Below are 20,074 nucleotides of genomic sequence, written 5' to 3'. Positions count from 1 at the left end.
TTTAACAATTTTATCAGCAGTTTGGAAAAAGCTCAGTTATCCTTTGCTACTATATTGTACTATTATAATATTGTGACTACAATAATTTAATAATTTTTTTTCAACTGACTTAATATTTGAAAGTCATGAAACATTCATTTCCCCCCTGAAACTATAGCCTCTGTTCTCAAATGAAATCAGAAATCGAGAGTCCAGGATTCAATTAGGAACAAATTCTGCCACCTTTATCTAAGCTTGTCACTTCTTCCATTTCTCCTTCCTGCTATTCAAATTTTAACAATATCAGGGCTTTTTCTAGCACTGGTCCATTGGAAGGTGAGAGAACACGTACATATCAAATCAGTATGTTTACTTGACCATAGTCCTAATCAAGGAGTTGAAGTCTTGGTAGTTCAAGAATGTTGGCTAAAATGGGAGTGAGAAAGTACTGTGAGTTCACTTGCCTGACATCCTTGGTCTCCATCTCTTTTCTAAGGGCCCATGATAATTTTAAGATTTCTCAGCAAACATAGTCAATGAACACCGGCTAATTTTCCGTCAGCAAAGATCTCAAACTCTTTACTATTACAAGTCACCTTTGTTCTTCCTATGATGCCACTCTCCTGACTTTTTAGGGTCCACTTCGTTATGAAATGTTCTGGTGTTTTAATGGACCCACATGAATTTACATTTACCCTTAGGCAATGTCAACTTTCAAAAAACTAAGAATAAACTTGCAAAAAAGAACCAATCCTCATACCACTTTATAGTTTTGATTTTTATTCCTACTTAGCACTAATGTGATTTTAATATGTCACCATGGATTCATTTATTTTAACTTCCACCCATTGACTTAACCTTTTCACATTTAAGACTGGATGTCAAAGAGAAACTTTTAAAATATTTCAAGGGATTGAATATTCTGAAAATTGCAGCTTTAAAAAGCATATTTGTCAGTATTACTTCTGCGTATATATCCACAGGAATTGAAAGCAGAGTATCAAAGAGATATTTGCACATCTGTGTTCACAGCAGCATTATTCACAATAGCCTACAGGTGGAAGCAGCTCAAATGTCCACTGACAGATGAATAAACAAAATGTGGTATACACATACAGTGGAATACTACATAACTTAAAAAAAGGGAGGAAATCCTCTCATATGCTACAACACGGATGAAACTTGAGGACACCATACTAAGTGAAATAAGCCACCCATAAAAAGACAAATACTGTAATAATTCCACTTACATAAAGTCTCTAAGGCAACCAAACTCATAGAAATGGAAAGCAGAATGGCAGTTACCAGGGTCTGGGGGATAGGGAGGAATAAGTTGTTGTTTAATAGGTATATAGTTCTGTAAGATGGGGAAGCCCTGGAGATCTGTTTCATGACAATGTGAATACACTCAACACTACACACAACACTTAAAAATGGTTAAGGTGGTACGTTTTATGATGTGGTTTTACCACACACACCAAAAACGTATTTGCATCATTTTGCATATAGATTTTTGATGGAGATGGGGTGGGACAGATGTTTATAATGTATATGTAGCATTTACCCCTTATATTGTAATTTCCTTTAAACCACACACACAAAAAATCCTCTAGCAAACTTAGCATTTAATAAATATATCAAGTACTGAGCATCTTAAATAATAGTTTATTAGGGAAGAATGACCAAATGTACAGACTGAAGAAAAACTGGCTATTCTGTCCCATATTTTATCTTTGTGATTATCTGATTTATGTCTGTCTTTTCCACTAAGCAGAAAGGTAAGCTCCAGTGTCTGGTTTTATTCACCATTATAGCTCCAGGGCCTAGAAAATAGTACATAAATATTTACTGAATGAATGAATACGGTATTAAAACACTTGGAGATGTGGTAACACCCACGTCCATAATCACTGAATTCAAGCGTAATTAGAGATATACCATAAAGGAGGCAGAATCAACTTTCAAAAAACTAATTTTAATCAAAACAAAAATTGTTGATCATTAACAAGTTTATAAAACAGTGATTTAGTTACATAAATAAATTGATATCAGTGTATCAAATCTTAATTACTTTCAACTTCATGAGCATGTTTACATGGGTGATGAAGTACAACCTTTTTTTTTTTCTTTTTACCTATTATAATAAATAAAATGGAGCGCATGAAATAGTTCTTCTAAACAAAAATACCTACAAACATACCTCTAGCATGTTCTCTAATGAAGGGAACAAGAGACACTGGACAACTTTTGCACCAAAACATAAAAATTGCTTTAAAAAGCACAAGGTTACAGAACCATCAGCTAAAGTAAAGACACTATACTGTAACCAAAGTTGGTATTTAATAATATAATGAACAGTTTGGTAGTTAGATCTCCAGTTTGGTTATTTTAAAGCATTAAGACAAGGCAAGATAGAAGGCTGCTTTTGTTTTGAGTAATTCTAGAGAAAATAAAATATATTTAAAAAAAAGAAAGAAAACTGAAAAGTAGAACAGTCATACCTACACAACTTTCTGTCCTGCACAAAGTCAAAATACCTATGCAGAATAGATATATAATATATATAATGTTATTTGTGCACAAAGGTTAGCTTATTATTAGCTCACTGCAAAGGCGTAATGTATCAGATGTCAATTGTTTTGGAAAACATTTTGCGTTTTGTCAAAAGGATACTTCTTTTAAGTTTTCTAGGCTAGGAGGCACGAACCCCAGTTCCGGCACACTGTATATTCTTAATGCTAAGGCTTGCTGCTCTGGCTGTGTATTTTGTTGTCCTTCTTTATTCTAGTGCCTGTTACAAGCATGTGTGGTGTAGTGGTTGTTGTTGGTGTGTCTTGTGTCTGTGTGTATACATATATATATGTATACATAAGTTGTATAAATATATATACATATATAATTTCTCCCAAGAGATCTCAGTCAAACCATGCAATCCAAAAGGTGGCTCTGCATAGATGCCCAGCATGAAGTTCACCGCCTGAGCCAACCCTGAAGCAAGGCGCACTTTTAGTCCTTCTGATAGGTTTTCTCTCAGTTTTTTTTTTGTTTTTGTTTAAAACCAAGCTACTGCAGCTTCAAGTATTTTGCATTACATAGAATATTTTTTATAAATTAGTTAATGTTATATTTTCAATATTCAGACATATACTATAATATATATACAGTACAATAAATGCTCTCATTCTTTTTTTATTTTTATTTTTTTGATAAATCCCTGAGAATGTATGTTGACAGTCGCTAAGTTTCCACATGCACAAGCATTGTGTGCCATGCTTCTGGACGAACAGCACTGCAAAGCCACGTGGGTCAGCCTTTTAACTATTAGTATTTTCGTTTTGTTGGTTTGTTTAAATATGCTGCAAATGTAAAGATGAGTTACAAAGGAGTAAAGCTGAATCCATTCGAGGTACTTATCACAGGATGGAGGTGTTTTGTTTGGTTTTTAAAGCCATTTCAATTATTTTTTTTTGAGGCTGTGAACGTATACAGAAAACAGGAGAGCTATGTGGACTTTTGCCACTTGACAACATATACTCAGTGTAAACCAAACCTTTTTAACCTCTCTCTCATACAAAACCAAAAAAAAAAAAAAAAAAAAAAAAAAAAAAAAAAAAAAAAAAAAAAGGGAAGAAAATTAAAAACACACAAACTTTCACATGACAATTTAGTCTGCAAACGCAATATAACTATACACATATAATACCGGTGTGGCTCTGTTCTTTAAGTTAAAAAGGGTACAAAGGCAGGCTCAAGTAAAAACAAACTGTCCCCCCCCATTCCCACCCCCACCCCCATTCATACAAGTTCTATCAATCAACCAAACCTCTCCCGAACCAACATCATCAGTTTCTTTTTGCCTTTGTAGATTTGTTTCAGGTTGTCGATAAACTGTGTAAACTGAATGTGTCCATCATGCGCCATTAAGAAGGTCTCTCGGGCCTTGCTGAGGAACTCTATGAACTCACTATAGTGCCGAGGACTGATGTGTGTGAGCCGTGAGTGTGTCGTGTTGATGTAGGCCCCAATTGTGGCATCCAAGAGTTGCCTCAAGGGGGCTTTGTCCAGTGACATGAGCTTACCAGAGTTCCTCCTTCCGTGAAGTCCCACCATGCCAGGAGTGGTCAGAGTGCATCTGCGCAAAATGTCTGACAGTACCGTTGCACACTTGACACTCTTGACCACCAGAGGTATTATAGCTGCAAGCTCATTTTTACCAAGGGAGTGGCTAAGCGCACAGGCCCACAAAACGTCATTAATGGCTGGGTGCGTGTCCTGATTGTAGCTCAGGTTAAGATGGGTCATGGCCAGGGTGGCCAGCTTGTAGGCCCTCATGGGGTACCCGCGGTGCTCCATGTACCGTGCTATTGTAAAGAGCTGGGTGTAGCTCATGCCAGTTGTAGCAGCGTCGAGAACAATTTGGTACGCCGTCTCAAAAGCTATGTGATCCTTTTCACACAGGGTCAGCGCGGAGAGGGCACAGTTCTGAGGGTCCTTCATAGCGCACTGCAATGCGAGTGTCCGGGCGCTGCTGGCCAGCTTTTCCTGCTGGTGGCAGTCCAGGTGGAGGCGGACGATGGTGCTGTTGGACATCACGGTGGTTGCAACAATACTTGTGGCTTCAGTGGGAGTAAAAAGCGTAAACCAGCTCTGCATGATGCTGTCCAGGGCGTAAACACCTGCAAGGAGCACAGAGAAGCCCCATTACTGACGAGAGGCTGCCCAGAGGTATTGCCTTATTTCCACTTTATAATCAATGCTTACATTGTTAACCATCACAGGACATGAGCTAGGTCAGAAAATCCTGTAAGGTAATGTGCCTGGGAGCAACCTTTTAGAATAAGGTTATTATAGATTGCTATTCAGTGAAATGCCTGAAAGGAACATGAACTTCCTGTAATAAAGAACTAATCCTCTCGGTAGCTGGTATTTGCACTGTGCTGCTGCTTGCTTGCCATCTCAGACAATGGCTTTTTGCTAATGAGTTCTAGTTCACTGGGGCCTCCTGTCAGTTACCCACCACAGAATCTGAGTCAGAAAAACTACAACCCTCACCAAAATGCGGAGTTTTTATGTGGTCTGTGTGCCTGTGTGTAAGTTTAAAGTACACACAATACAAAGTGATTAAACACACACAGAAGCAGGAAAATGTGACCTGTAGTCAAGAGAAAAGAGTCAACAGAAGCAGACATACAGACGACTCAGATGTTTGAAATGGATGACAAGGTCTTGAAAATAACCATTTTAAGTACACAGACGCAATATGCCTCAGCTGTAGGAAAATCCTAAACGTGGGCCATTTAAAGCACAGGTACTAAATCTAAGAGAAATTAGGCCTATTTCTTGGTGCAGGGGTAGGGGAGTGGTGTGGCAGTTCTTGGACTGGTATTATCTTTGTATTGCTTCACTAAAGCATCACTTCAGTAATATAATTTTTATACTGAGACCAATTTCCCTTTTTCCAAGATAACATACCATCATAGATTAATAAAAGAAAAATGACAAGAAAAAGGCTTTTACAGTATCTGCTGTGTCAATCTTTAGATAAGCACTGAGGTAGCAGTGTCTTCTCAGCAAGAGGTGTGTATCCTTTTCTGATGCAAATAAGAAGACAGTTTAACCCACATTTATTTCCAATAGCCACCATTTTGTTTGCGTTGGCCTTCTCGCCAGGAATGTATGGGTTTTTTAGTTATGATTTATTGCTGCAGAGGGGAAACAGTTGGCTGAAGGGTCTCAGATTGCACTGTATGGGCAACCGGGGATCTTCTTATGGCTACTACAAATTCTCACAAAGCTCACCTAAACCACACCCAGTGGTCATTTCTCTGTTGGATACCATGACGAATGCTCTCAGATGGTGAAGAAAAAACTCAGTGCAACTAGTTTCATTAAAAGTGACCTGAACCATTAAAGTGGTTCGTTTTCATTAAAGTGACCTGAACCATTAACCCACAGTCTAAAGTTAGTTCCAAAGATGGTTTGCTGCCTACCAAAGATTCACTCTGGAATATGAAACTGTAAACTTGATTATCACAAAAAGTTACTGAAAGCACCTTAAATGTGACAGAACAGCTGAATAAAAAGTGTCTGCTCTCTGACTTTTATTCCATTTTAAATAAGAGTTGGAGCCCCACAGATGTGACAGGAACAGTGAAAGCGTGTGTAACTGAGGGTTGACGGTGGGGTTTGGGGAAGAGAGCCCCTGTAGGTTGCCAGAAGGGGCAGGAGCCTTGGAGAAGTCAAGGTAAAGAAGTGAAAATGTTCCTGTATGTATCTGGAAATAAGTTAAATCTGACCGTGAGGCACCCTGGAAGGCTCCTGCCCCTGGTTTTACCTACCCACTTCAGTAGCGCATGTTACCAGCCACCTCACCATCTCCCGCCGCCGCCAGTTTAAGGTTGACAGTGTCATCCGCATAACCTATAAAGACAGGATAACACAATGTTTTGGAAGATTATCCCTAAGTCAATGGAAAAAGAAAAGAATTCCTTCCAAGGTATAAACTACTAGGCAGACTCCCTACCACCAGGAGGACGGACAGCCTTATTTGGAATAAAGCTGTGCATATGAATTTGGACTTACCCACAGCTCCCCTTGCTGGCCTTGCCCAGCCTGGGAGGCAGGTCGTCTGTGTTCTGCTCCCGGTAGGCCAGCTGACTAGATGTGGCAACCTGGGCAAGTCACTCAATCGACCGCTCCTCTCCTCTGCAAAACCCAAGGGCTGGACTGGACATTAAACACAGTCCACGCCCTCTTCTCCTCTCCAGCGTTAACATGCCATGGTTCTCAAATTTCTGAGCCACGTCATGAATTAATTCTGACTAGAAACCCTCAGTTGGCAAAGAGGCTTTTTTTTTTTTTTAAATAATTGTTTTAGTTACCCCTTCAATCTCTGGTTGTTCCTTCCTGGCGATTAAGAAGATAACCCCAGGTTTATAGAAAGAAATCACCTTTGGCATCATTAGCAATCTAATTTTGTTTTTTACTTTCTAATAGATTCCAAGATAAAATTAACCGTATCGTCCTGCTTCCCTCATTTTTTAAGATTCAGAGCATCTAGGGACATAATACTCCTAAAGCCTTGGAAAGGTCCTATGGGATTCCTTCCTGGGTCCCAGGAAGAATGAGGCAGGGAGCAAGCTCTCAGTAATCTGCCGTTTACCAAAAAAATCTGCCAGAATTCCAAATACCCAGAAAACTCATGTTAATGGTTCTTTCTGCATCATACCTTTAAGAGGAAAATGATAACAAAAATAAGCCAAACAACAAGAATTTATTTTTTAAAAGAAAACTTCTAAAATGTCATTGTATAGCTTAAATGCAATCTCCCATGCCCTCTGCTTGTAGAGTACTGTAAGTGGCAAGTGCATTTTTCTACAATCTAATTCTTTAACCTTATTAATCACTGTAAGGAGAAGCCATAACTAGAAAACCATATTAATCATCTAATTGGGGCATTCTAGTCCCCATACTTTAGAAAATTAGAAGATGACAATTTCTTTCACTGCTTTTTATGGAGGGAAAAACACAAATGTTAATAGAGATTCCCTGAGAAAAGTAGAAATACAAACTTTTCAGTTCCTGGTTTATACAGTAATCTTTTCAGATACTATAAGGAAGCAAACATCTATCTGCATGACTAACTCAAAATGTCCTTGGTAATATGTCTAAGCAGGCCTGCTGAAGCTGAAACTGGACCCCAGCCCAATCCCTCTTCCTTTACCCTAATTTTCTCAGGGTTATAAAAAAGGAGTCAGAACTGTCCATCTATCATGAAAATGCAAACACCAATAAATATCCATACTTCCTCTAAAAATTTAACCCTAACAAATGAATCGTTATTATACATGAGAGCTTTATTTAAGCCATGTATAGCAATAACTCTTCTTCAGTTCATTAAAGGAGAAACAGTGATGTTAAGGCTCTAATACAGAAGAGGATTTTTTATTGAATGACACAAACAGGGCTTCTAAAGGTACAGTCCTACACATGAGGCAGCAGTCTGGCTCAGGTGGGAGTGACCACAACTGTGAAGTGCAGTGCTCTCCTGAAGCCTAACAGATCTGTGCACCAAAGAGTCATGTACCTGCACTAAAAAATCCAAACAAACAGCAACACCCTAGGATGATGCTTTTATTTAGCAGTCCTTGGTGCCCCAGGAAAGACCACAGTCACATACCTGCAGGCCCAGCTCCAGAGACACCTTCAAAAGAGTGATGTCTGGCAAACTGTCCATGAGAGTTGCTATTTTAAATGCGTCTTGGGCAAGCTTGAAGATGTGGGATGAGGAGTGAATGTTTTTCTGGATGGATTCTAATACTGTTTCCAGCCTCCGAACGTCACCTGCAACGAACAAGGGGAAACCAAATCAAAGCAAAGCAAGGCAAAGCAAAACAACAACAATAGAAATCACACAGCCACACACACACACACACACACACACACACACACACACACACACACACACACACACACACACACACACACACACACACGGAGTTAAAAAAGGAACAAAACGAAACACAAAGTACAAGTTAATTTACATGAAATGTTCACGGATGGCACAAATGTTACAACTAAGTGTCCCAAGGTTATTGCATATCTATAAATCCCGGCTTCAGGAAAAAGATACACTGAGACACAGCCTCATGACTAAAAGCGCATGTGAACCAGAACCAACATGAGATAGCAAATAGTTCTCTCAGGTTCCTGCTTTTTTATTTCTGGTGAATATTTCAGGGAGAAAAAATGTAACCCAACTTTTTAATCTGCCTCTGAAGCTCACCCCCCATTTACATGGCATGGTAACTAAACCCAAACTCTGCCAGCAGCAAGTTTAATGATGCAGTTAAATGAGGAAAATGCCGGCTCAAATGAGTAGCACCTGTTTTGCTTCATAAGCTAACATCTAAAGAAAAGGATCCCTTACAACATAAGCACCACTATTGAGAATTTGATGGAAAACATGACCCTTAAAATAAAAAGGCAAACTAACAAAATAATCATGAGGCCTCAGGACAACCCAGTACCTTTGGCTGCAGTGAGCATAGTGGATGCCAGCTCGCACTGCTGGGATTCTATGTGGCTTAGAGTGAACCAACGAGGGTACCGGTTGGGAACAACGGATGCCATGTGGTGTGGACGGGTGAGGTCTCCCGCTGGAGCAGTGGATTCCAACACTAGCAACCTGTAATGACAAGACAAGGCAGGCAGCTCTTAGTTACCACTTGTCCATCACCCTGGCCACAGGGACTGCCCAGAAGCCAGAGGAGCAGGTAGATGCTGGGAGAGACTGTTCAGGTCCTTGGTGAGGGAAGAGCTGGTACAGCTACACTTTGCTGTCTGGATGCTAAAGTTACCTCGTTAATTGCCCATCACCTAAACCTAAGAGGTTTCCTTTCTTTAGCGTCATTCAGAAAACGGCAACATTCAAGGAAATTAAGACGTGTAACAATGGAGAGGTTTGAAACACAAGTCTTAATGTTTACCTACTATAAAATTTCTGACTCTTATCACTCATTAAAAAATAAAAATCAAAAGAAACTGATAGTCAAGTGGATATTTAAAACTGAGATTACAACCGTTAGGAATCAGTGTATAGCTGAGACGAATAAGTTTAACTTATTAAAACAAAGTAAGAGGGAAAGTAAAACAAAAATGACTTCTTTCCATATATTCATACTTTCTGCATAATTAGTTCCTTATTATTTCAGAAATTTATAGTTAGAAAATGTTCTATCAATCATATCAGAGATGATGGATGCAAATGATCCAAGTATTTGTCCCTTGACAGTCTTGCATAAATTCAGCATGATTTCTTATTTTAATCAATGTATCTTTATGAATATGTTGACAAATAAAGAACAACTATTGAAACAAAGCACATGCTTGGTGGTCTCTTCCAAATATAAGCACCAAAGAGATTAGTAGAGTAGCTATAACTGCAACAGTTTTTTTACAATCATCAGAACACTGACCTTCACTCAAGTACACCAGTGTTAGGGACTGTGGAGTAAGAGCTGGGGACCAGGAGAAGTTAGCAGGGTCAGGGTGTGACGCTGGGCTGGGGGCCCTACCCAACAGCAATTATTGCTCTGGTAAGCCAAATCCCTCATTCCCTTTTCCTTTTATCTAGGGACAGAGATGTTAGCATTAGATGGTGGCAATTAAGTAGTAAGAATTTTGGTGGGGTTGCTATTTAGCTTTTTAAAAAACCCCAGACTATCCCTATATTCACAGGCAGATCCTTCCAGAGTTGCTGTAGAGCAAACTAGTCAACATCCATGGAAAGATGAGAAAATGATTGTGAAACCGCCCTTCTTCAGTACCTCCCCTCTCTTTCTAGAAAGACTAAGAAGCAAGTAAGCTACCTGTCTCTTTTCCTTCCCGTTCCCCTGGCTGCCTTGAGATGCTCTAGTAGTTCACACCACCTCCCTCCCATGGCCATCCTTTGGCTGAGGGCGTGTGGCAGGTAAAAGAGAAGAGGTGGAAGACAATTCCCCTGTGCCCTGCTATTGTCCCCCATGAACAAACTGCCTGGGCAGCAACCAAGGGTGGACATAAATGAGTTTCTGAGTGTTAGAAAAGCAAGCCTCCCCACCTGACAGATACCTTCACATAAGCCAGACCCACAGAGAAACCTTACCTATTTTACCCTTAAACTTTACAGTAATTGTAGCAATAGCATCTGGTGGCATCATAACATTAGTATCCTTCCCTTTACCACAGGAGCAGAATTGTTAGGATTTGAGTAAGTATAGAGCTGAACATCTGTCTTCATCTGATAACTTCCATTTCAGCTTCCAAAAATGGGAAAAGGAATGTACTTATAAAATTGTGCTCTAAAATACAAACCAAGTGGTATAAAGTAATTTGGTGGGGGACTTTTGCTTATGTTAGTTATTAATTTATTTTTTGATATTTTAAAAACAGACAAGAGAGAACTTTTAAGGTTTCTCTGGTATGTTAATGAGATTTCATGTGGCCAAGGAAAGCATGTCAAATTAAAGGATGTCAGCCTCAATACACAATGACACACAGGTACACATATACACACACACAAATACAAACACACTCTATTGCTGCATAAAAGAGGCCTCCTGCGACTTATAAGCTATACTCATACAGGAAAGGCATTGTTTTTGAATCCATTACACTGGCTGCAGAGTTAGTATCTTCGATGAAAAGTTTCTGCGGAATCAAACTGTTCTCCAGCACCTCAAGCTTTTAGGTGTGTACGTGGTTTGTCTTTAGGTGGCAATAACAGGGTCTAATCAGCAGTTTAACAAAAGTGTGTTAATTAAAGAGTTGCACAACCATGTAAGTGTACTTAGTGCCACTGAACTGTACAGTTAAATATGGTTGAAATGGTATGTTTTATATTATGTGACTTTTACCGCAATAAAAAAAAATTTTTTTTAAGTGTGTTAATTAAAAAAAAAGACAAAAGGAAAAAAGCTCATGTTTTAAGAAAGGTTGATATTCCTTTCAGGTCCTTAAAGTTTAAAAAAAGGCTGTATATAAGATTGAAAAATTTAATCTTGAGTTCATTAAAAAATATGCAGCTAGAACAAATTCGTGATAAAAATAATTATTTTGTGAACTGACTTTTTAAAAGGATGGTGAAAACAGAAAGGTCAGCAGCAGAGAATGTGTTCTAATTGTTATTACTGAAAAGGAGGGACTGAGGGGCAGGTGGAAACAAAGCTGAGGCGAACAAATCCTGGAAGACCCCTAAATAGCGATGCCTTCAACACTAGATACCGCTCCCATCTTCTCTCACCCTCCAGTGGAGCACAAAGGGGTTTCAGTGCTAGGATGGCTTTCCTGCACTACTGATGGAATGTGTAATTACAGCCGGTGTGAAGGGCTCTCTCAATTATTATATTCAGTCAAGTATACGTGTTATTTACCACTGCTTTAAAAATCTAATTTTTTCTAAACAGTTACATTATTTAGGAAGGTTCAACTGTTGCTGCCTTGTGGTTAAACTTGGCCTGAAGTTGTTCTCTAGTCCCAAATTCTAGCTTCAAGAAAAAGCAGGATAAAGCCACCATGAACATAAGTGTGACAGCAGACAAGAATACCATTCTTCCCTTACTTTAAAACAAAAGCCAAACAAGCCAACAAACCACCACCACCACAACCCAAGAAGCTGTTTTTAGTTTTTCTGCTGCCTACAAGAAAAATGAATGAATGAGAAGTCAGTTAACAGCCATTTTTCCCAGTGGGGGATTTGGATTGCCTCTGCCCGGCGGGGCTGTGAATACGTACCGCATTGCTCTCAGTGCAATTTTGTATGCCAATTCAGCATCATGAGGTAGGAGAGAGGTGAAGAGATACTTGGCAAATGTGTGCATTGGAACGCTCTCCCGATGGATTATTTCGCCTAAACCACTATATGGTCCGGCTGTAGGAAGAGAGTATACACATTTTACATTCCTAAAAAAGGAACTAAGACTTCTTGTAAAGTATAGTTTAAATTTTTTATGTAAAGTTATAAACAATGCTAATCTAGTTAAGAATGTAATCTAAGTGACATAGTAGAAACCAATACAATTCTTAGTAAAATGATTCTACAGGGTAGAGTATACGATATCAAATTCACTTCAGGAACAATTCCCTGTGCCACAGCTAAAAGGAGAATCACAGAACTGTGGGGCAGAACTTTTTCACATTATAACTGCTTCAGAGAAATAAACACTCCAAAGCAGGAAACCGCACTGAATTTAAGAAAGACCCTATCTCAGTGTGTGATATCTGAGCATCCAGATTTTCAAATACACAGATGACTCTACAGCTTAACTTTGGAACCTGCCCCAGACCCAGTCAGTCTTAGGGGCACAAATAAGCCAGGTTTCCAGAGAAGAGTTCTCTGTTTCAGGGGGGAGGGATGGGGAGGATTCTGAACCACAAATCCCAATACAAAGACTTTAAATATTGTTGCTTCTAATAAGCAGAAATAGATATTAATTCTCATAAAGTGATTAATAATAAAAGACCAGAATAATACTCACCGTAGGCAAAAGAAAAAAAAATTAAAGTAACTGATTCTACCACTATTTGGGCTTCAAAAGACCAATTTTAAAAGTAAAATTATATTTAAACTGTCAAAATTCATTTCTTAGTAACTTGTGACAGGCATGGTGGCAGAGCTGACTTCCCCTGTGTGTTCTCTGAATGCTACCCTAAGAAGGACGATACCCACTTTTAAAATAAATTTTGAAAGGAAACCACAGTGGTTAGTTCAACTACTTTCCGCTTAGGTACTGTGAGGTTTAGTTACTGTGAAGTGTTTTATAAGTTAGTTTCCATGTCACCTTTGGGTAACATCGGTTTCATGACTTCTAGAATTATGAATCATGACACTACTGCTCAAAAGACATAATACATTTGTTTTCCATGAGAAAAATAAGTCTGGTGAAGAGTTTAGAATGCAGGAAATGCAGTTCAGAGGAAATGGTGAGAGGAGTTACTGAATTGGGCACTGAGTAGGAGCATGATACATTTTAGATCATTTTAACAGAAGTTGTTTTTAAATTTCATTGTTTTATTCCTTGGTTAGTATTTTTGAATTGTTCCTTATTAAAGTACTTTGAAAGTCATGTAAATAACTTATTTTTTTACCTAGACAAACTAAAATCAATCCTAGATTTCTAATTTTATCAAATCTATTAATCTCTTTTTTTTTTGTCTTTCTTTAAGACATTTAAAAATGTTTTAGCGATCTGATATTCTTCAAAAGCTGATAGGGCATTACAGTTTTACCTTTAGTTCATATAATGAGGCCAAATTATTTGTTATATTATAGAATGTTTGCCCTCCCCCCAAATTCATATGTTAAAGCCACAACTCTCAATGTGACTGGAAGATAAGGCCTTTATGGAGGTAATTAAGGTTAAATGAGGTCATAGGGGCCCTGACCTGGTCCAACAGAATTAGTGACCTATGAGAAGAGACAGAAAGAGAGATCTCTGTCTCTGTCTTGTGAAGGCTCAGGGAGAAGGCAGCCATCTGCAAGGCAGGAAGAGGGCCCTCACCAGAAACTGAATTAGCCAGCACCTTGACCTTGGACTTCTCAGCCTCCAGAACTGTGAGAAATAAATTTCTACTGTTTAAGCCACCTAATCTGTAGTATTTTTTAATGGCAGCCTGAGCAGACTAAGACATTAACTCTTATTTTTTAAGGACTAATTATAGCAACTTGTATATTTTCCATCTCATTCTCTTCTATTTCCTTTCAGTGTTTCCCTTGTACCATCAGTTCCCTTTTTATACTTTGCAGGGAAGGCCAGGATGCGTAATCAACATAATAACACTCCCAACAAGCAAAACATTCAGTCAGGTATCACAGAATTATTTGTTGATTAATACTCAGTGTAATGCCTGAACTCTGGTGTAACTGAAAAATGAAAAACTGAAATTTGAAATCTAAGTTCCCCAGAAGTGTTTTTCCAATATGCCAGTTGATTCAATGTGCCCATACTGTGTCCAGAAGTGATTTAACACTCAGCAACAAAATACAAGGGTTACTGCTTCCTCTTTTTCAGATACCTGAGTCTGCTAACTAATTTGCCCCTGAAATTCACAGAATATAAGTGTATGAAGACCTTGGTGCCCAGTGCAGTCATCTCAATCATGGAGCGCTTATCTTTTGGTGTATATAGAAACGGTCCCTTGGCTTCCCCTTGGACTTCCTCCTGTCCTGCACCAACCACTCTTTGGGGCCTAGCAAGGCTGGGAAAAGAGAGGAGGCTGGGGTGGGTCATCAGCACTCCTTACAGAGTACAGTGCTCACTAAAATGTTTAATGGGAAGGTAGGGACTAATCAAAGACTAAGACAAAGTTAAAAAATATTCATGAGTAATGAACACGGAGACATTTAAAAAGGTAAGTGATGAACAGATATCAGACACTATCAACTTTGAAAACCACACATCCTCATCTTTTCCTTCAGTATAATGAAATCAAAAGGCAGTTACCAAGAGTTACTAAGCAGCATAGAAAAGTTTATGGCTAATGATATTGCTTATATCAAAAGGAATATTGACAGGGAAACTAAAACATAATGAAAGGATCAAGGATCATTTGAAATTTCTCAAGATGGCTTTTATCTTTAGGGAAAAAAAAACTCAGGAGAGTGCTTCAAAAAATTATTAGGAATTTTTAACCAAAATTAAGCATGTTTTATTCAGAGAATAGTTCTCCTTTAAGGGTGCACTTCTAAAACACATAAATGTATAATGTATTTAATGAAAATATTTTTTTTCAAATAGATCTTTAGGTTTGGACATATAAAAAGTTTTGAAATGCTATTTTCTCTAAATCCCTTCCCTATATATAGCCATTCCGAATATAATATGAAGATACCATACTGTATGAGCTTATTAATCACAGAGAAATCCACAGAAATAACACATATGTACTTGAGAGACAGAAGCAGTTTAAAGATTTGACACTCACATAAATCTGTGTAAAAGATTAGGCTACCACATTAATTACACTTATTCTTTTCAAGAAAAAAAAAAAACATTAAAAAAAAAATATGCCATCCAAAATTTGTTAGGCCCTTTAGCTCTTGACCTTACAGAAAGAAGAAAACTAGACTTTGCCTTAGTGATTCTATGAAACCTTTACTTTGAGGAATCTATACCTAATGTATTCTCTGAAATAATCAGCGCAGTGGAAATTCACTTCTGCAGTCTTTGGTCCTTTGTCAGCATGTGCAAATGACATGTTCAAAACCCAGACATCAACATAACAGCCAATAATTTGGAGGAATGCCAACCAATTTCCATTTTATTACTTAATTGATCAAGCAAAGAGGAATATGGCTACCAGCAATAACTCACTAAATATCATACTTGCATTTATCTCAGGAACAACACAGACTAAAAAAAACAGTCCTTTTTAAAGCTGGTGGCATTTAAATGGGGGCTCATTTCTAGCAGGTTATCTTACATGACCACCTAAATCAAATGATAAACATGTAAACATCTGTACTTTTTTATTAAGTGATACTATTTTTTGGAAAGTGAACATGCCTATGACACTCAGTGACCATACCAATCAAGATAACCACCATATTAAATGTACTCCCAACATAAGAAAGCTGAGTGGCTAAATAAAATGGGCTATACAAGTGAGAAAGTTCTTTATCATACTACCTTCTAATAGGAAGACTGCTTGCTTGCGAAAAATTTTCACCAGTGTGTCATCCAATTCAATTTCCTGAAGCTTGGAAATGAGCTGCTCCTCATTCCGGCAAACCTTCTCTTGGGTATACAGCCCATCAGGCATAATACGCTGCTGTCCCAGCCCTATTAGGGCTACTTCCACAGCTAGCGTTAAATAGGATTCCCCTTCTTCTAAGAATTTGTGTGCAGGTAGATGCTGGTATTCCAGAGACTTGCACTGTCCCATATTCTCTGTCACGAAAGAAGTCAGAGTTCAGAAACTACTTTTGCAGGTACTCTGATAAGTACGATCTATTTTACCTAGTACTCTTAAATAAATTATTGACTTAACTCCAAGAAAGCCAGAAAACCATGTTTCTTAGGTTAAAGTATATAGTTTTCCAATATCTTTTAAAAAATGACCATGAATGGCTAAATGTGTACCTTCTGGGGGATAGAATATTACAAATATTTTTCTCTCACTAAAAATGAATCACCAAAGAAAACTATAAATCTAAGAAGAGATACTAAGCATACCTAAGAGTAAACAAATTTTTAATTAAACAAGAGTAAAATTACATGATGACTGCAATAGTTATCAATTTTTTAAAGCCTGGTGTTAAAAAAATTTTTCCATACTTTTATCACAATGTTGTAATTTATAATAAAAACAGTAGAGAATACAACATATATGTAACTCAATTTCATGGTCCTTTTTGTTATCAAAGAGTCATCAGTTATCACAAGAGAAGGATTCTTTGAGCATTCTCTTATCTCTGTTAAGGTGTTTCTATTAGAAATTCTTAACAAACTTCAACTGTCCAACTCCCAAGAAAGTGAATTCAAAGTCATACCATACCCTCACCCTCCTGATAGAGTTTGGGTCACCCATAATCCATGAAGGCAACCACCACAGGCTAGATACTTAACTCTCCAAGCTAATCCAGCCATGCGAGTAGTAAAGGGACAATCCTTCTCCCCTCCCACATGATGTACATCCTTATTTTATACCTTTATGCTGGAAAATAGTCATAAATTCTTAGATGTACAATCATTGACTAGAAGGGAATAAATATTTTTAGGTTCTTGACACATGCTGCCAATTGTCAACTCTAAGACTTTTCCCAGTTTGTAGGAGCCTGCCTGAAAAGTGTGAGTACCCTTTCTTACTAACTGCTAGTACTGTTAACTATATGGATTCATAAAACAAACTGTGAAGAAAATGACCAACGATGAATGGCATTCAGGGTTTAGGGGAAAAAAGCACGAGACAAATGTCAATGGTTTTACCTGTAAAATCTGAGAACACAGGGAAGCTTTCATCATCAGTGCGGCAGGCTTCCATAAGGCTGCTGAAAAGAGTGCCCACGGGGTCCAGGGGGTGTCCAACCCAGCCCTCCAGATTGGTTATTGAGGTTATGCTTTTATGGGGTAGCTCTGTGTAAGAAAAGGGAATTGAGACATGGAGAGAAGTAGAGGACAGAAAGGCTTTACCATTTCCAGCATCCTGACAAATTAATACTAAATTCAATTCAAAATTCCTCTTTAATTAAAAAACAAGGGTACATAAAATCCCCAACTCATGAACTATTTTAAGTTCTAAAGGTTCATCTATGAATCAATATAAATGGTACTAACTTCCCAAGACAGCTCTCAAACATCTATTTAATTCATATGTCCAGGCTACTAGGTTAACATTACTACTTACACTATTAAATTATGATGTATGAGGAAAAATGAATTCTAAATTTTTACCTGAGAAGCTAAGGACAACTCTCCTCACTTCCTAGGAGTGACTTTAGAGAGAACTAAGAAGTCCCCCTGGAATTATTATTGGATAACTAACTCTACAACTACGTTAAGAAGATACTCTCAGAGTCAGTGCTCACTGGGTTATCTAAAATGGAGTCTAGAAGGCAGCTGTACCCTGGGTCGGACTTGAACTTCCCTATGTAAATTACTCCCCTATCACCTTATAAAAATCTTCCTTATCGTGGATCTGTAAGTCATTTAAGAGAGGACCTTTGCCACAAAGGGGAACTATAGCAGAAGATAACATATAATTTGGATGAAACATACCCTTTTCATTTTCTTCACATAATGTTAGAACTCTCAAGTTCTCAAGTTAGAGTGCTGAGAGAAAAGCTGCAAATATTTTAAGATATATTCCATTATTGTAAACAATGCAATATTTTACATCTAAGTGTTTACTAAAGTTATAAATAATAGTGGTTCCTTCTTAAAGGAAACTATAATAAAATCTATATATAATATAAAATATACAAGAAAAATACTGGCTTGTGAATAGCTAAAAAGCCATTCTGCAAGTTCAGTATTCCTTTAGAAGTCTTCTGTTTTGGACTATCAACTATTAGTACATAAAAATAAAGCATGGCCTGGCACAATGTATTAAAATTTATAGAAGGTGGGTACTAGATTCCTTGGAAAGGTCTTTCCCTTCAATTTCTGTCACTGGCTTTCATATACACAACCAGGATGAAAACAGAGACATGAGCATTACTCTTAGGAACAAGGCTCTCTCTCTCTCTCTCTCTCTCTCTCTCTCTCTCTCTCTCTATATATATATATATATACATATACATATATATATATTTATATATAGACTTACTGTGGTGATCATTTCAAAATATATAAATATGGAATCATTATGCTGTACACATGAAACTAATATGTTATATGTCAATTATATCTCAATTTTTTAAAAAGTTGACATATCATGCCAAATAATATTGAAAATGTACAAGATACTTCATTTACTAATCTTGGCCCCATAAGAAACAACTGTTATAGCAATTTGGAATTGTAACAGTTACAAAAAACCTATTCTTTGAATGGACAAACAAAAAAAAAAAGTAGGGAAAGATATAAATATGCACTGCTAGTAAAGAATAGTCTGAAATTAAAGTTTTCATTGTGTGCAGGATAAAAGAGAAATGAGTCTAAGCGAGACCTCAAAGACAATCAAAGGAGTCTATCTTAACATGTGTTCCAACTTACCTACATGAACTAACATTTTTACACTTTGTATTTCTTAGAATTTGTAACATTTTAATTAAACTAATTTTAAAAACATTTCTTCGTAAAGATCAACATGAATTTCAAAACTCTGATAATCATCATAAGCAAGCTCTCCTGTTGCAGTATAAAAAGTACTTCACTCTCTCTTAGCCTGAGTATTTCAATCTTTTATACTTTTCAGAAGTGAATGTCTTTTGGCCATAGATTGTGTGTGTTTAGGGGAAGGGAGATTTCAGAAAAATTTTGCAAAGGGCCAAGCAACATATTTTGTAAATACAGCTGGTAACCAGTGATGATATGACAAACACAAAGAACTGGACAAAGTAATGATTGTTGGGGATATCACATTCCAATCCCATCTGAGCTCCCCCTTCCTTGGTTCCAATGGTAACTTTGGAATTTTCTTTCATCATATAAATGATAATGTTAACATTTGTAATACTTCCAATATAGAGGATATCAAAAATTACAACAAACACTCGCTCCAATCTCCAGCCCACTTCAACAACAACTGATCATTTTTAGCCATACCCTAGATGTGTGTAAAATCACCCAAGGAATAAAACAAAAACATAAGCAAAAAAACACCACAACTAAAACTACTTCCCTCTGAATAAGATATAAAATAACAGAGTAAAAACAAAACAATCCTACCAAAGAAAAATTAAAAGATTTACACCTACAGAAGAAAAAGAAGTGCACGGATTAATCAGAAAAAGCATACGTATGTCTTTCTTTTGATCAGGGCCTATGCACGTTACAACCCTTTTGCAATTACTACTACTAAGTAATGCTTATTTAAAATTTAAAAGATTAATAAACTGAGATAAAGAGGAGTTAAATGTGTTCTGTCAGTTGACAGCTCATCCAATGTTATTTAC

The 20,074-nt window shown here is 37.5% G+C and overlaps 1 protein-coding gene across 1 annotated transcript in view; it reads right to left on the bottom strand.

Moving 5' to 3' along the window:
* Positions 1 to 1,933: 1,933 nt before the first annotated feature.
* Positions 1,934 to 20,074, bottom strand: part of ZSWIM6 (zinc finger SWIM-type containing 6) — a 200,342-nt gene continuing 182,201 nt past the window's right edge. Inside the window, exons 8-14 of the mRNA XM_036848198.1 lie at positions 17,445 to 17,591; positions 16,146 to 16,406; positions 12,253 to 12,388; positions 9,009 to 9,166; positions 8,159 to 8,322; positions 6,318 to 6,399; positions 1,934 to 4,655 (exon numbers count right to left, since the gene is read on the bottom strand). Coding sequence (XP_036704093.1) covers positions 3,793 to 4,655; positions 6,318 to 6,399; positions 8,159 to 8,322; positions 9,009 to 9,166; positions 12,253 to 12,388; positions 16,146 to 16,406; positions 17,445 to 17,591 — 1,811 coding nt within the window. The 3' untranslated portion in view covers positions 1,934 to 3,792. The remainder of the gene's footprint in view (positions 4,656 to 6,317; positions 6,400 to 8,158; positions 8,323 to 9,008; positions 9,167 to 12,252; positions 12,389 to 16,145; positions 16,407 to 17,444; positions 17,592 to 20,074) is intronic.

This window comes from Balaenoptera musculus, chromosome 3 (assembly GCF_009873245.2).
Source record: "Balaenoptera musculus isolate JJ_BM4_2016_0621 chromosome 3, mBalMus1.pri.v3, whole genome shotgun sequence".
Taxonomy (NCBI): domain Eukaryota; kingdom Metazoa; phylum Chordata; class Mammalia; order Artiodactyla; family Balaenopteridae; genus Balaenoptera; species Balaenoptera musculus.
The sequence above is the reverse complement of the archived record's forward strand: the minus strand, read 5'-3'. Positions and strand labels throughout refer to the sequence as shown.